Raw genomic sequence first — 18,141 nt, forward strand, 5'->3', positions numbered from 1 at the left:
TCATCCTTTCTTCCCTGAGGCTCAGAGCTCTTCTTCCCATTATTGCCTCAGATGTGTCCTTTTTCATAAAGAGGATTCTTTCTAGCAATGTGACTGATGCTCAAGGTAAGCCCACCAACTCTTCAACACCCGAGCCCAGTTCATGTAGACCAGTGGTTTTAACCTTTTTTAAAACAGAACCTCTACTCCAACCTCAAACTGCATGGGCTCCAGTAAGCACGTCTATCTCGACCCTTTCATTTTGCTACCCTTGGATATTTCTCTATCTCTCACTAGAAGTTTTTGGTTTGATGACAAATATATGAGTAGGAGGTTTGGGGTGGGGGGAGGCAGAGACTGGTCGAAGAATTTTGGATTATCTGGGGATTTTCATTAACTGTATCTCCCTGTCCCTCGCTATCAGGGATGACTAAGATTTGTTTTATAAAGGATTAGGATGCCTGTGCCGTTTTGCAAGTAGAAGTTTACGACTTTTTCTTCAAATCAAACATCAAGCAAGAAAAACTAATCTAACATAAAACCTCAAAGCAAAAAAATCTAACAGGAAATGCCATTCTGTTCAGACTTATGGCCTGTAGGAAAAATTTCAAAAATATTCCTTCAAAGGACCAAGCAGCAGGCCTCCCATATAAGCTTTGCAACTGTTACAGGATGTCTCTCACATATAGCTTTGAAATTTTACCCTTCTCATCCTGAGTGATCAAACCCCTTCTCTTGCTTTCGCTCGTTTTGCAGTCCTGAATAGACCCGCCATTGCTCTCCAGCAGGGTATGGTTCTAGTGTCATCTCATTTTGGAAAAACTTTGGTGCAGACCAGCATTATTCTTTGATCTGCCTTTCTTTTTCGTCCCCTTTCTTCTGAGCCTAAAGAGATCGATCGCATTTAGAAAGGCAGTTGGGTTTTCTAGGTTAGGGCGGATTCTGGACGCTTTCCAGGTGTCTTTTGGTGGCGAAGGGACTGCTCTCTTCTGCCGCCCTCAGCGCCTGGGTAGAGATTTGCCAGGGCCACCAGTAAGGGCATGATGTTCCAGATGACGCTCACTACAATGCACCAGGAAGAACTTCCCCCCACTCCATTTTGTTTCCAAAGTCAATTTATTGAATATTAAGTCATAAAGCCAGTGATTATAATTTTAATGAAAAATAACCTGTATCACTCAAGACAGAAAAGAACAAAAATGCCCCTTAGAAACACTGCTTTGAAAAATAATCACATTAACTTTACACACAAGAATCCTTTCTTAAGCTTTATTTAAGAAATCGAGTACTATATAGTTCAATATATATAAGACACATCCAGTATTGTGTTCCTGATAGCAAGTGCATAGATTTTGTTAAGATATCATTTTCACTTGATATAAACGTTTCATGGTCACATGAAGATAATATTCCCAGTGATTTTGCCCAAGCATGAGAGGAGAAAACAGAACACAGCAGAAATAGTGAACTACAACAGAGATGAAAAACAAAAACAGCGAATTAGCAGAACAGTCGATTCCTGATAAGTGAATAAGCTGATTGTTTGGTCACAATGTTTTTATTCACTTATCAGGAACGATTCACAGTACATTAATGTTCACTGTGTTTCCTAGCCTGCCAGCTAAGAGTGCCAGCCCGAGATTGCTCGTAACTGCTGTGGGCTGTGCAGATGTGTGGCTTCCATCAGCAAGGTAAACGTTGACAGGTCTGTCATTTCCCAAGGTGGTCCATGTATGGCAAGCAGATACACCTTGGTGACACTGCAGTGGTGTTTTAAAGAATCAAAAGGGAAAGTGTGAATTTAGGCAGGGACAAACTTTACAGTCTTAAGTGCTTAAGGGAACTAGCATTTTTGTCCCCTTCTTTGGAGAATTGTTGTTTTTGCAAAACAACAAAAAAATCTGGCTTTGTCTTTCCCTTCTTTTACTCATGCTGAGTATTTTGCCTTGTGCCAAATGGTGGACCTATATACTTATATGACTTAAATATTTAAAAAGTAAACACTTGCATCTTGGAAAGAATCGATCACCCTCTTTACCCCCCTTCTCCCCTCCCTCACACCCTCCACCCCCCCCAAATAACAACATACAAGAAAGAAAAATCACACCCATAGCCGTCTTTTCCCACTAATGTAAGCAGTGGGTTTTCAGAGGCAAACTGATGAAGGCTCTGATGAGATTTAAAGCAGAAGTATTGGCAGGAAGTCAGCTCTCATCTGTGCAGGTTTAGAGCTGGTGGAAGTTACTTCACTGAGGTGTTCGGCCTATGGGGGAAAGAGCCTCCTTCCCTCCGCCTCACCCGGCCCCTCTGTTGTTGAGCCGACTGGAAAAGACAGTCTAGGGGTCAGAGGGGCTGCCGAAACCGGAGGGTGGGGAGCCTGAGCACCTGCAGGGAAAATCTCCTTGGCGGCCAGAGGAAGGCTGCCGGTGCTGGGTGGCCTGAGTTGGACAGAGCTTGTGCGTCTGAAGAGTTGGAGGGAGAGATCAGAGCAGACGTCAATGGAATCTTGTAAGAGCACTTGGAGAGCAGTCAGATTCCTGAGCAGAAGAGATGGGCAGAAGAGGGAGGAGGGCCTGTGGCTTCAGCTTTCCAGGGCATACAAGGAATGGTTTTCTTCTCTAGTCCTCTTTTTGCTAGCTGGGGTTGGGGCGATCGTGGGGGACAAGGCTTTTTACAAAATATACACTCATTCCGGAAGGAGTGTGTGGATGCATATGGCCTTCTTGGCTTTCATTTGGAAACGGATGATATAGTATGAAGACTTGGGCATGAGAAACTTTACCTCTTCCCCCTCCCATCCCACCAGACTGAGTAGAGCTTCCATTTGAGCCCTTGCAAGTATTTCTTTTCTCTTCCACTAGTTTTAATAATTAAAGCTGCTCCTGGATTCAGTTAGCTCTAAAAATAAATAATTTAAATTACTTTTCTATACATATCTATTGATTGATGGCAACGCATAGATTTAAATTTAACACCTTTCACATCTATTCACCAGGTAAGTTAAGTTTATTTTTTCTTCCCTTGAGAGCTCACCTCTTTCTTTTAAAAAATGTGACTGGTTTCTGAGAAGAGTTTGATGGTAATGATATGCCTTTGGAGTCATGGGTAGGCAGAAGAAACCCCAGCTCTGCTGCTTCCCTTCTGAAGATTTATGCAGCAAAGCAGAGCCATTTTTAATGAGTGTTAAGAACTGCATACATATACCCAAGGGAAGGGGAGAGAGAAAGTGAAATATACCAGTGTGGTGAGAAGACCAGATCAGGTCTTGGCAAATCCAACTCTGTAGGTGGACCATAGAAATAAGTATAAATCTTGGAAGCAGTGGTTAAAATAGGCTGTTGTACATAAATTAGAGGTGGCTGGTGTGTAGTTTCCCCCTTCCCCAAATCAGATATTCACTTAGGTGGAATCGACTGTATCTTATTACACAACATATAGAAAAAAAAACATACGTGAAACAGTGAGGTGTGTAGATGTATCACCAACATATAATGACTACCAACAATACAACACTCAGAGAGAGAAACAAGTATTAGGAAAATGGTTTAATATTGGAGACAGAAGCAAAAAACTGCATCACACAATAACATACGTTACAAAAATAAGTTTGACTGTTTCAACTACACGGTTATGTTCACAATGAGGACAGAAGAATCAGAAAAAACTTTGATCTAAACAGCAAAAAAGCAAACCCCTAAAGTTTTAACTAATACATTTATCCACTTAAAGTGACTGAGTACTTCTAAATCTAATTACCTTATTGTGTAACTGCACAATACAGAATAAAAAGTGAAACTTACCGCTGTATTTTAAGACAAAATTCTAATGCTAGATATAAGCAAAGGGAAAAAAGAAATCAAGCCAAAGTTTTTAATTCTCAAAAGAAAAGCAACTTTCTTTCTATCAACCAGAAATCAAACTTGAAATCAGTCATTGTCAGGGGGCCCACTAGAGTAAGCCACAAAAATTTCCATTTTTTTTTTAATCTCCAGTATAAAAAGTTCCACTGGTACAAAATGCATAAGTACAATCAGTTGTAGAAATAGGAAAGCCTGCGTATTTTTTTTGGCTCAAATTCCATCAAACAACAAAATCCAAATGCATCAATAAAACAGAAACAATACTCAAATGGTCTTACAGTTTTCCACTAGGTTGCATTAACTTTGGCTTTTCTCAGACAATATTTAAAAACTATTTTGTAATTCTAAACAAAATGATATTATTAATCTACAAACAACAATTCTCACAGCACAAAAAAACACAAATACATTTTTTTGTATGACATTATTCAAAAAGGTAATGAAACTACAGGTTTTTTTAAAATTTTATTTCTTCTTGTTAATTAGCACTTAAGATAATAAAAACAGAAACAGTAAAATGAGTCCAGAGTAGCACAAGCCAAAGAACTATAACCCCTATGGTGAAAGAAAGATGAACTTGTTACGCCTTTGAGGACTGCCATTTGATCGCAATTCTCTAATTTAGTTTAAAAATGACTATTGTCTACACTTGATTTTTAAAAAAGCAGTTTCCCTGTGTGTTTGTTTTTTCTTCTGGCACAGGCCCTTCGCACCCTTGCAGCTTTTTCCTTTTGATATTAAGAGAGAAAGTGAAGAAAAGGACAACTTGTCTTTGAGGAGGGTTATCTTTTTAGCAATGAAACATGCCCCCCCCCCCAAAAAAAAAAAAAAAAAAGACTTTCCCTGTAACAGACAGTCTGTCTTGGTTGCCTGCAGAATAAACACTCAGCTCTAAGTGCCCACCCTGAGCCTCTTGTCAAGTGCACTCAGCTCCCCTGGGGGAGATGCAGGCAGTGGGAGGAGGGCACTGGAGCGCTTCTGGCTTCAGTGAAGAAATGGGAAAAAATGGTTTAAGATTTCTGTATACTTGATAAGAGGTTCTAAATGAGACAGTCTAGGAAATTCAAATGGTGTTGTCTTGTGTTCTTATGGATGTATCTGTGTACCACCATATTATCATCTACACGAGAGAGACAAGTGCGATAACCTCTGTTATTCAGCTGTTTGTTTGCTGCAGGAAGTACAAAATAGCCCTCGAAGGATGAAGGAAGGCCCCAGCAGTAGTAAACACGTGTGAGGATAATACAGATCATTTCATTGTAAGTGCATGTGCTATAAGAAGGAAACTTTTTTTTTTTTTTTTGCATCATTATTAGAGGCTAGTCCTTTCCATCCCAGGGCTATCACATCCACACACACATTAAACCAAACAGGGTGGTGAGCGGGGGAAAAGGAGGAAGGAAATGGAGCCAGCAGTTTCTGAACTCCATCAGAGAGACAAAGAAGCTTCCAGAAAGGCAGGAGTGTGTTTTGGGACTGTGGGGATGACTTTGGGCTTTGTCAGGACAGCAAGAGACCTGCTCACATGAAGTGAAAGTCAAAGAAATATGGCGCTTTGGAAAGTGGCAGCAGGAACGGGTGCTAGGTATTTGGTCAGTAACTGTGATGAACTGAGTTTGCCTTTGATGGTCAGTCCCCTTTAGATGCATTCAATTCAAAAGAAACAAAAAGGCAGGGAAAAGGATTGTCAACTTCTAACTCCAGACACCTGGCTTATTCAGAGGTATCCACTGCACAATGGCTGGTAAGAAACAAAACCAAAAATCCCTCAAAAGACTACCCCATCATCACAAAGCCATTTAACTGGAAGGTATATGAAATTATTCTAAACTGGAACATACCACTAACCTGATCTCAAAAGCATATTGAATTGAAGGTTTATTTAGTTGCTTGACTAGCTACTGTTCCCCTCAGAAGGTTTATCCAGTAACTCTTTTTAAAGTGTTATTTTTTTCCTTTCTTTTGGCTCTCAACCAAAGGATAAAGTAGTAGTAAAGACAGAAACAACTCAAAGATATATGCAGAAAAAAAAATACAAATTAGAAACACCCCAAAACAAATGAAAATGATGACAGCATAAAAAGTTAACATTCCAGATAGCACTGGGTAGAAAGGGTTAAAAGTTCAAAACTTTCTCACCTTAGAGGTTTCCATATATCATGAAGAAAATACATTGTGAGGTTGCCGTCACAGCATTGATGTTCAGAGTGGTTAAAAAAGTGAGACATGGGCACTTATACAATGTCTTACAAAAAACATCATAGAGAAATAACAAACAATAACAATTTCAGGCAACAAGACCACAGGATAGCAAGTTAACAAACTTTTTAACCTCTTTTTTTTGTTGTTTTTTGTTTTTTAAATATTAGGGATTTATACAAAACACATAATAAAATACCCATGTTATCAAATTACTTCTCACAAGAAACACACTGAAGCTCTAGGAAGGAAGTACCTTTGGAATTTGGCACTATATATTTTCACTTTTTTTCTTTAAAAGAAAAAAAAAATCACATTTTGCTGAACACAAACACATCTAAATAGTCCACAAAAAAAAAAAAAAAATGACATCAATGCTTTACAAGCCAACACAAAACTTACTCTGGAATAGGTTTTCTTTTTTCCCTCACATGAAATTTTTTGTAAGCAAACAACTTTTTTTTGAAATTCTTTTTTGTTTTAAGTAAACCAATTCTAAACTTGTCTTATCAACAGAGAACATTAAGACCATGAGACTCATGATGAAACCACAACTTAATTCACAGAAGCACCAACGTTAACACAGTTTACAGTAACCTTTCTCCTGTACATTGAAACAGTATAAAATATAGGTAATTTCATGTGCATTAAACCATGGATTGTCTAACTGTGAGTCAGTTCAGCAAAAGGTGACACAAATAGGTAGCATTTGCCCCAAAACAGGGTAAATATTTTTCTTATACTAATCTACAAAAAGTGGTTCTATATATATATCTTAATGAGAAAGTGAGCCACCTAAAATGGCCTTATCAAAAAACTTTACACTGCCTGAAAAATGTAAAAACTATTACAGACCTCTAGAGACTTAAAATCAGACAGTTTTTTTCTCAAACTGTTTTTGGAAGTAGTCTGTTAGAAACCAACATTCTGTGTCCCTGGACACATATTGCTATTGTTACCAGTGACCGGGAAGAATGCCAATCCCTGTATAATACTTTCAAGTCTGTTTTATGAAAAGAAAAGAAAAAAAAAAAGAAACATTTTTGCCACAGGTTTTTTCCTATTATTAATTTGTGTAATAATAAATTTCAGTCTTGCATGAATGCAGCAATGTTTTTCACATTGACTTCCCAGAATTCATAGCTAGATGAGGTCACATGCAAATTTCAAAGGTCAAACTAGATCAAAGGTCAGTAGGAGAACCAAATATGATGTGAGGTCAGAAAGACATCAGAAACAATGACGGGACGATGAAACTTTTTTTTGAGACGCCACAGGGACATGCTAGGCAAACGGTGAACTAACGGGCATGAAGATGTCTAGGGAGAAAACAGGGAGAGTAAAAAGTTACACAGAATCTACGCAGCAGCAACAAAATCACTCTTCAGGGTGCAGGAGAAAAACTAATGCAAATTTTAGGTCATTAGGGAGTCTACGAGCCATCCACGTAATTTGCATTTCTTACACTCTTTATCCACAGCACAAAGGAACCCAAGAGAATCCATCCGGAGAGGGAGAGGGGATGGATTCTGGGCGTTTTGGGGTGAGGGGCTGGCAAAGGATGGGGAGAGGGTCCAGTTTCAACGAATGTAACAGATGGGGAAAGTCAGACGACTGAACTGTAAACTAGATAATGGCAGTTACGAACAAAATCATCAGACAGATACAGACACCGAGAGGATAAAGCATGGACTTGAGGCCTAGGGTTCAACGGTGAAAAAAAGCCCATTCCTAGAACGATTCCTCTAGAGACTACTTCAGAAGGATCTGGCTAGCACAGAGAGCTGCTCTTTAGGTACCCAATAAGTTAACAATAGGCAATAAATAACTTCCATTATTTCTGAGGCAGTAAAAATTTTGTACAAAAATAGAAATGCTTTTTTTACAAATAAAATTTACAGGCCTGTGGCTTTCTTTTTATGTAGTATTTATGTATTACTTATTTATTATTAAATTTATCTTTCAAGAAACATCAAGTATTTTCACTCATTTTTAATTTTTAAACCCTGTAGCTTTAAGAAACAGATCTCTAAATCTTTTTTTACATTAATCCTTTCTAAAAACTAAAATAAAACAATAACAAAATAGACAACCAGTGTAATAATCTGACCAATAAATGTCATGTTTCTTTGAACACTAAAATAAAATCCTACTTATTAAAACAAACCAAATGTAGTGGAAAGACATTTTGTATTGTTTTTAAGTGCTTCTCCTGGCTTTTCTCTCGCGCTAGGCCACCGCCTTACCCTCTATGAACAGCTGGCGCCCCTCTGCGGGGTGGGCGCGGGCAGGAGGGGCGAATTCTCCAGGCAGTGCTCTGGGGCACAGGGTGGGGGAGGGGGAGGGGGGGTGGGTCTCAGAGTTAGAATTGCACGTTAGCCTTTGTTTGCCTTTTAAGTTGTTAAGATGTCATTTATTGTGTATGTGTTTTTCTTTAAAAAAGCAAAAAACAAAAAACAAAAAAGGTAAAAGGAGATTCAAATTGCAAAACAAAGGAGAATACAGTGGTACAAGTGGAGGAGGAGTTTACTCGATAGAAACAAGGTAGCCGAGTTTATGGCGAACTGGGTAGGGGGCCTGGGAGGGGGTAATGGAGGCCTTATTGTAAAAATAACCGTCTCTCTTGGTAAAAGTTGGCAATGTGGTCCTCCTCTGCCTTTCCTGTTGAGCCCAGGCTGGCTCGTGGGACTTACCCTAAGAAAGCTAAAATAAGAGCAGGGAGCCTCTGGGGTTAGGATCAGTAAGGTTTGCTGTCGTTTTTGGAGCGCTTCAGCTGGACCTTCAAGCGTTTCATGCCAATCTGAAAGCCATTCATAGCCTGGATAGCAGCTTGCGCAGACACGGGATTGTCGTAGCTAACAAAACCTGGAAGACACAAGCGGAGGGAGGGCGGGAATCAAGATGGAGAGGCAGGGGAGCAAAGGAGGGTGGCTGCAGATGCTAAGTGACACGTGCCCAGCCTGCGGTCTCGGGTCAGCGCTACTCAATTCACGGACTACAGGTCATGTTTTAGGGGCAACACTGGAAACATCCACTGAGAAGCGGTGGAGAAGCTGGCTGGACCGCTAACTTGCTATCATGAGAACAAAACCCCTCTGCAGAAGGCTAAAATCTCAAACATTGAGTCAATTTAGTCTGTTTACTGATTTCAGTCAAACCTGTTTGTGTTTAAAGTCCCTTAGAATCCCGAATGAGCCTCCAATACATCAGTAAGTGCTGCTCCTAGAAGCAGTGGTACAAATATTCTAGGTCTCCAAGGGCCCCCCGAGGCTCACATGCCCCAACCAGGTGAGGTTTAAAAGCAGGATAATTGAGGGATGGGCTGCATAACCGGTATGCTGCCCAAGACCCTGACTGTTTCCATTCCAAGTCTCCATGTATACAGGACGGGGTCAGTTGGTGAATTAACTCTAGAATAATTTGTACTTCATTTTTACCACTTGGAGCTGTTACTGAGAGGAACCTAGGGGCCCAGGGGAAATGCTGTGCCCGTTCTCCTTATCTCAACTTCCATTTTCAAAGCTCCGGTGAATTCAGCGGAATGGAAATTGCTACCTTGTATCCCCAGCTGTCCTGGAGAATAAACAGTCTAAACAGCTCAGGGCTTCACAGCCATCCTGACATACTTCCCACCACCTTTCTCTGTACCAACACTCAGACGCTTCTGAGGACCACCCAGGCTCTGCCAAAACCCAGAAACAGAATTCTGACCACATAGTTTTGTTTCAGCACTGGGGGCAGGGATTACATGCAAAAGTTTCTTAAGTGTCGTCCCTACTTACTTTTGTTGTTGAAAGGAAGTTATACTGATTAGATTTCAGCTCTGACCATCCACTGTTCAGAAGGTTTTATACCAAGTTCTCCATCTATCTACTATTAAAGCATAAAGCTAAGGAGAACATTCCTTTACAAATTAGAGGAGAAAGAAAGGACATAAATATACCTTTAGCAGAGTTCTCAGCTGATAAAAATAGGCATACAGTATAAGCAGAATAGCTTCTCATAGGCTGCCTGTATGCAAAATGGTGGTTTAAATTTTTATTAAATTTAAATTCCCAATAAATGTGATCTTGAATCTAAGATTTTTGCTGATTTTCTCCTTTCCTCCTACGTCTTATCCAGAGGTAGCAAGATGACTGAAGACTGGAAATGGGTCAAGGGCAAAGTGGATAACAAAACCTGGCCAAGAGCTTAGGATGAAGAATGGGGTACCACGTTATAACCAGCAAACCTGGGACCCCAAGAAGTTAGGCTGTCTCACCAAGACACCTACATATGGGATGTTACAGCTTTTTAATAAAAACTGAAAACATAGTGCATAACGCTAAATACAACTGTCTGATGCATTATTATGAACACAGTGGTTAAGTAGTTTGGGGGCTGATATAATCTCTTTTCAAGACGGTAAATATTTTCTCAAAATCAAACCGTGAACTACAATCCTTTTTCTAATCTCCAAATAAGCTCAGGACATTGTTTAGCGATGAAGACTATAAATGTCTGGCTCGCAAGCCTTGTTCAGGGAAGCTCCCAATGGGGAGCCCTTACTGAGACATGCACACAGCCTATATAACAACTTACTTTCCATTTTGCTCTCTCATGAACCATTACAAGGGCGTTTATATACCTGTAATGGGTTCAGGCTAACAGCCTTTCCACTTGGATAGAAACAGTGACTTGAAATGGCTGACACGCTAATTCCCCCAACAACAGAGGCTTCAGACTTTCCTGGGTGACAGCACGGAAATCAGAAGGACGTCACGCGAGTGGAGTTTCAGAAGCCAGAGCACTCTCTTCAGACTGGCCGCCCGTCGCCAGTCAGCCGGGCGCCAAGTCTGAGTTTGTGCCTCTGCAGGAGCCGTCCCCACCTTTCCTTTTCATTGTGCCCACTTCTATTTGTTCTCCTCTGCCCACATCTGTTCTACTTTATTTTGTTTTGTGCTACTCTTAGCACCTATGACCAATGTGAGTCATTAAATCGGAGGAGTGATTAAAGCAAATGTTGCATCTCAAACTGGGCCAGAACTTGCCAAGTTAGAAGTATATACTCTGAACATTCTAGCCTCTAAACTACTTTGGGGAACACAAGGGTTCAAAAAATAAAACAAGAACTAGATTTAATGAATGTTCTCCTCCTCTGTAAAACATTAGGGCATGCAGTGAGCCTGCCATACTCTCTCAGGGAGCGAAAACGCCCCAGGGAGCCAGAGTCCAGGCTGCTTGAGGAAGGAGATCGTGACAGCTCGGGCCACCGAGGAGCTGGGACGTCCAGTGTTCTGAGAACACCTGCATCTCCTGCGCTCTCCACCCACTCAGGCAGCCACTGCAGATCCCAGCATCCCAGCACACCACAGCACTTCATGTCACCATGAGCTAAACCAGCCACCGTCCCTGGGCTCCTGGAGCTGCTGTGTTGGGCATGGCCTGAGCACACCCCTACTGTGAAGGTGTGTGCATTGATGAGTGTTTTTATGTACATCCAGATGCTGAACAATGAGCCCCCAGTACAGTGTGCTGCCTACACCCACAGGGTCTGAGTCCTGGTGGACCTGGAAGGGTATGGAGTTTGTGGCAAAGTGTCTGCAGTGCCATTCTGTATCAGGAGTCTCAACTACACTACAGTCTGTAAACTCCTTCCATCCGGTGAAGCCTGTGGTTCAAACTGGGGGCCCAAAGAGACTGTTGCTGGTCAACTATGGAAGGTGATTAGTTATAGGCAGTAAGGACCTTGAGTATAGAGCACTACCTACTATACGGGCATTTAATTTCCCAGATCTGTCCTTTCTCCCAGGTCTTTTCTGCCTTTTTGATGAGATGACTTGACCCAGTCTGCTTACATGGATCCAGACAACCTGGAACCACCACACACACTGAAGGCCCTGTCCCAGCATCTAAAATACTGGCCATTACATTTGCCTTCCCATGACCCCTTGCTGGCCGTGCACTGTGTATCCTAGCTGGCTTCTTTCACATACCAAAGGGCCATTACATTTGCCTTCCCATGGCCCCTTGCTGGCCGTGCACTGTGTATTCTAGCTGGGTTCTCTCGCATACCAAAGGGCCATTACATTTGCCTTCCCATGACCCCTTGCTGGCCGTGCACTGTGTATTCTAGCTGGCTTCTCTCGCATACCAAAGCACTTGCTCAGATTGGTCTGTTTGTCAATGAAGACTTTAGCAGAGATAACATTTCCAAAAGGCATGAACATCTGCAGGATGTCCTGGTCTCCAAACTCCTGTGGAAGGTGGTAAATAAAGAGGTTTGCACCCTCTGGACCTAAAGAGGGGAAAAAAAAAAAAAAAAAATCAGAGTAAGGTATTCTGCACTTCTTAGTTCCCAAAGCCTCTTCTCAGGAATGTTTTAACAACAGATGGGCTAAGCACGTGGCTTTCCCTCATACAGAGATGGATACAAGTCCATTGCTGGTATGTCTTTTAGGACAGGAATCGTCCTTCACATTTTCCTGACTTCCAAAGAGACACCGGTTAAGAATGGCTTCCTTTTCATCTATAAGCTGTGGGTCACATTTGCTTACTGCGCGTGAGCACGAATCTTCAGTCTTCCTGGGCGTGAAGGTGGCAGACGAGGGGGAGAGTCGGGGAGGAGAATGCAGGCGTGGGTTTTTCCCACGTGGCCATGTTTTATAGTACGTAGTATATATTCTCTCTTGGATACAGTGTCCTGTGTATTCTAAGCAAATTGCAGCGATTTAGAAGTAATGAATATAGCAGTAATGCTGCCTGGATTTCTCAATCATTTACCTAATTATCCATCCAGTTCTGATTTGGCAGATCTCTTAACACATAGTCTAATAATCATCTTTCTTAGAAACGACTGGCAATGAGTCAAGGCAGGAAAAAGTAGGTGCTAGAGTTTCACAACTGTGATCGGAATGACACCACTGGGAATTAGCCTTGCAAACTGAGCGCATGAGGTGCACAAGCTGGTCAGAGACTAAGCGAAGCCTGGTTCTTGGCTCTCCACCATAACTTCCAGAAATACAAGGAACGAGGACAGAGTAGGGGCAATCTTAGCTACACCAGACAGGACAGCACTCTTAAGTTCCTTTCCATTTCATTCTCCCATCTCTCTAGCCACCTGCAGGAGAACCAGCTGCAGCTTAAAGGAAGCAGAAAGGAGGGAATCCCAGTGATTACAGCAGGTCATCACCTTGTAATATGTCACAGGTGAGAATGCTTTCCAGGTCAGAGGGTGCTTGGGGGAGTTGTAGGTCCTTCCCCAGATGGTTCTGGGGAGGCCCCAGGGCTGGACGCCTCTAGGATGTTCTGGGCATGGTGTCTGGCAGGGAAGGGAGCTCATAAAACTGGTGAAGTAGCCAAGCACCTGGTTCACGGGGCCTTGACTGACTCTCGCAGGAGAGGAACCAGGACTGCCTGCTCCACTGGGAAGCCCCAGGGGCTGGGGGGTGAGTGTCTGTTTGTATGGGCCGAAGAGAAGGAGAACTGGGGTAGAAAGAACTTTGTAGAAATAAAAGGAATAAACATCTTTGCAAAGAAAAGTCAAACCAAGTTTCTTTCCACACACACAAACACACAATCATAAAAGAAAAAAGTATTCTAATGAATGGGACTTTTCACAAGGAAATCTTCTTGAGGCAAATTTCTGAAGCCACAGAGATGAAGCATTTCTTTCTTATTTAAGTGTTAACATGGCCACTTTAATTTTCCGTATTGCTCACAATTTCCAGGGGCATAGCCATGTTCCAGTGCAAGAGACACAGTTTGTATTTAAAGGGGCACAATTACAGGGTTAGGTCCCCAGATGTTTCTTTGTTTAAAAAAAAAAAAAGACAACTCTTAAACAGTCAAAACTTAGTATGAATAGATGCAAAACCAAAACACTGGAGGTGGGTGTTCTGAGGGCCGCTATGCGTGTGCGTCCCCTGCAGTTTGTCTATCAGGCAGATCTGGTACTGCCCATACTGGATATGCCTTCTAAATAGAAGGTCCAAATGCACAAATGAGGATTAATGGGGCCCAATGGGAACTGTGAAGTCAGCTCACCTCCTGAAGCCTGGGGAGAAAATGCAATTTTAATGCACTGTGACAGATTACTGGCCATGCCTGGGTAGTCCTGGCCTTCTCGAAAGCAGTGCATTCTGAACGTACCCAGGCCAGACAGGGGACTAAGAAAACGGGAAGAAGGTAAACCCAAGGAGGCTGTCTTTTTCCTCATCACCAAGAAATCCTTGGATTTTGCAAACTGCCGAAGTCATTAACACTAAAATGAGAAAAAGATGACTTGGTATGGAAAACCTCTTAATATTCAGTAAAGGAGGCTACTGCCATAGACACCAAGGGTAAAGAAACAGTTTTTTGAGGATTCAACCTAGGTATCTTCCTTCTGTCTCCCTTCAGTAAAAACCTGCTGACCAACCACACATTCCTCAGGCCTCTAGTATACGTGACTAACTTGCTAGAGCTCGTTCAGTTGTATCATTGGTCCCAGCTGGCTGGGTGTTCACGTTCATATTTCTCATGGGGCACCTGATGTAGCAGAAAGCACTGGGGGTGTCTGTATCAGACCGCCAGTTGGGATCTGGAGGCTCTACCTAATGCTGTGTGTGTGACATGCCTCCTGCAAACACAGGCAGATGGGAAGGGTGTGAAAGAGCTCAGAGGATATTTAGGAATGGCAGGAAACGTGGTCAGCTTGCCTGAATTTAGATCTGTAGGGATGCCATAACCCTTCAGAAGATTTAGCTGGGGAAAATATTAAAACCATTTCTTTACAAGGCCAGACTGGTTCACTTTCCAGTCGGAAAATATATACCAGGGTGCACGACTAAATACATCAAATTGACTCAACTTTCTTGATTAAAGAACAGAACTAAGGAGTAGAAAATCTAAAACTCTGTTTAGTAGTGGAATACATCATGGGGTCTTTCCTTTGCTTCTCAGTATGACCTGCCTTTTAAATTATGTTTTAGTTAAGCTAATGTTAAGATGGTTTAAATTTCTTAGCACAGGTTAACAGGGTGAGAAGAAGGTGATCAGAAGAGACATACGAGAAGATGGAAGATGATTTAAAAAGACCTGAACAAACCTAAAACACCATCAAGCACTAACCCATGCTGCTGGTAGGCCACATACCTAAATATAAATGATCTGGAGTGGGCAGTATTTATCTTGAACTATTTTACATTAATCCCAGAGGATTAATTATTGCACAAGCAGCGCCTAAAACTTAAGGGATAGAAATTTAGGGCAGTGAGCTGGTGTGAAGCAAGTTCCGGGCCCGGACTTTCTCCTTAAGCTACTGACTTTCGAGTCTGCTGGTGACAGATGTTTTCTCAGTGACCCGGGTTATATGGTTTGCTGTGAGGCCCTGCTGGGTGAGGGAGAAGTGACCAACACTCTCTAAGACGCACGTGGGGGAACTGGCTTTTACGGTCTCTCCTGAGGACACGGTTATCTGACAGGATCCCTCCTACCACCCTCATTTGTCACCATGGTAGTCAGACCTCAGACACAGGGACCTCAATACAGGCTTTCCTTTGGGAAGCCAAGGTATTTATGACATGGGGTCTCCACACGCCTGGGGAAAATGCAGTTGTCTGAACAGTTGTGCAAGTTTTTAAAAAATCAACAATAACAGTCACAGCTGAGAGGAAAGAGAAAGTTGAAAGAATGAAACTCAGATTTTCAACTATCTTCCTTTTTTTTGTTTTGCGGTATGCGGGCCTCTCACTGTTGTAGCCTCTCCCGTTGCGGAGCACAGGCTCCGGACGCGCAGGCTCAGCGGCCATGGCTCACGGGCCCAGCCGCTCTGCGGCATGTGGGATCCTCCCGGACCGGGGCACGAACCCACGTCCCCTGCATCGGCAGGCGGACTCTCAACCACTGCGCCACCAGGGAAGCCCATGTTTTTGTTTTTTTAAAGAAAGATGTTTTTCTGTTTATATGTAACAGCATTAAAAATGGAAGATAGGGCTTCCCTGGTGGCGCAGTGGCTGGGAGTCCGCCTGCCGATGCAGGGGACACGGGCTCCGGGAAGATCCCACATGCTGCGGAGTGGCTGGGCCCGTGAGCCATGGCCGCTGAGCCTGTGCGTCCGGAGACTGTGCTCCGCAACGGGAGAGGCCAAAACAGTGAGAGGCCCGCGTACCGCAAAACAAAAAAAAAAAACCCCAAAAAAACCAAAAACACATGAGTATCTTTAAAGCTGTGTCCCTTTTACTATTCCCAACTTAAAAAGAAAAACCCTTCTATTTCTTAAAGGACACCATGTTTAATTAAAGTCAAAATATTCAGACAAAAACCAGTCTGGAACTATGGGGTGAGGATATAGAAGAAGGGAAATAAATTTTAAAAACATCTTCAGCAAGTACTTCCCTATTCTAATTTCTTTTCTTGTGTTCAAAACAAGTCAGAAAGAGAATAAATATCACAGTGAAGATTCTGCTTTAAAAGCAATTTCAATCAAGGAGGAAGGAGCCAAAAGGAGGAAAGAAAGACACAAGCCCTCCCTACTCGGGCTAGCTCATTAACTGCTTTATAATTAGCCTTCATTTATTCTTAGCATTCACTTCCTGATGTTTATTTTGCCTTACCGGCAGAGAAGCAAGGCAATCAATCACTTATTTGCTTCCCCAGAAGACCCCTGATTAAACCGAGACTGAGTCAAACCTAAGAGTGGATTTTTTCATTAACCTGGAAACCATCGCGGACTAAGAGGTGAGCTCCACCATCACGGGGGCCGTGGACTGCGGGAAAGCTGGGCCGAGCCCACAGGGGGCTGCATCGACCCACCCCTTCCTCTAATGAGGAGTTTGTATAGAAGGGGAGAAATGAGAGGTGGCCCTGCTGATTCGGGAGAGGGTGCTCCCCGCAATTTTTCGACGGCAGCAATCACTAGGTAATTGCGTATGGCGCACAGAGGGTGAGGACTCCACCTGAACAGGGAGAGGAACAGTAAAGCTAAATACGACAGGAAAGAAGACTGAAAGGGCCTGTCAGATTTCTTTACGAAAAACCAAACGAACATGAGTAGGAGAAATAAAACAACTGCTTTCTCTCAGGACAGTGGCTCGGTGGAAGTTCCTTGGAGCTCTGCTCTGGGGGCGAACGCTGCCCTCCGGCCCGGGCCCAGGCACATACCTTCCTTCTGGCTGCCGGCCGCGCTCTGCTGCTGCAGCAGGCTCTGGCTGTACAGCGTGGGCAGCGCCGCGGCCGCGTACTGCTGGATCCCTGAGTAGGCCTGGGTGAGGGCGTCCATGGTGCCCGCCGTGCCATTCGTCAAGCCCGTGGCGCCAAGTCCTCCATTCAGAGCCGCCATACCTGAGAGCATTTGAGCAACTTTACAAAAAACCCAACAATAGAGAAGAGAAACAGCACTTTTCATTAGTGCTTTCCAAAGGAAGTTAGAGAATCATTTGACACAAGTACGACAGCAAGTGCATGCAGCGAGCACACCAATTACACCAACAAGAACTTACGGACGAAACTATGAAGTGACAAATTGTAATAACGGCAGACACACAGACGACCACCGCAAGCCCCTGAGCAACGGTAAGCCTCACTCCCTAGGCCAGTGACGGAACTCACCAAGGCACTACAGAGAGCCAGTGCATCTGAGCTCCTGCAGTGCGCTGCTGGCAAGGACTGGGGTTCTCTTTCTGAAGTAGAAGCTTTCTACCGCTTAGAGCTTGGGAGCATGTAAAAAACCACTAGTGGCAAAGGCCTGCGACATCTGTACACTTAAGCCACTTACTGGGCTCTCTGAGGAGCCGTGGGATGGCCCCAGGGTTCGAGGGGGAAGGACAGTATTGAAACTGCTCTCCCTTAAGCTATCTGATGAGGAAATGGCAGAGAGCACGAGCTCTGTACTCAATCAACCAGTGAATCACCAGTTCCGCTGACCGGCTTCCTCAACAGCTGAAGGATGCTGTCAGGGACGAGGACCTTAGGGAGAGCCTCTCTGACGATGAAGAATTAAAGGTGCAGGAAAAATGTGGCTCCCTCCCCTCGGTGTAGCTAACTGAAGCTGCTTGTTCAGTATGAAAGGCTAGAAACGGGATGGGGCTGTTCTCAGCAGCAAACAGACGCACACACAGACGCACACGCAGACACACACGCAGAC

The 18,141-nt window shown here is 43.2% G+C and overlaps 1 protein-coding gene across 20 annotated transcripts in view; it reads right to left on the bottom strand.

Moving 5' to 3' along the window:
- Window positions 1-2,593: 2,593 nt before the first annotated feature.
- CELF2 (CUGBP Elav-like family member 2) overlaps window positions 2,594-18,141 on the bottom strand; it is a 526,008-nt gene continuing 510,460 nt past the window's right edge. For 5 of the 20 annotated variants that reach the window (XM_029237429.1, XM_029237422.1, XM_029237428.1 and 2 more), the window contains 3 exons: window positions 17,160-17,357; window positions 12,172-12,315; window positions 8,548-8,903 (listed from right to left, as the gene is read on the bottom strand). In XM_029237429.1, the coding sequence (XP_029093262.1) occupies window positions 8,776-8,903; window positions 12,172-12,315; window positions 17,160-17,357 (470 nt within the window). In that variant the 3' untranslated portion in view covers window positions 8,548-8,775. Of the gene's footprint in view, window positions 8,904-12,171; window positions 12,316-17,159; window positions 17,358-17,664; window positions 17,707-18,141 lie in introns of all 20 variants that reach the window. The other 15 variants (XM_029237420.1, XM_029237424.1, XM_029237431.1 and 12 more) reach the window with 9 other exon arrangements.

The sequence above is a fragment of the Monodon monoceros genome, unplaced genomic scaffold (assembly GCF_005190385.1).
Source record: "Monodon monoceros isolate NGI ecotype Baffin Bay Population unplaced genomic scaffold, NGI_Narwhal_1 Super_Scaffold_21, whole genome shotgun sequence".
Lineage (NCBI taxonomy): Eukaryota > Metazoa > Chordata > Mammalia > Artiodactyla > Monodontidae > Monodon > Monodon monoceros.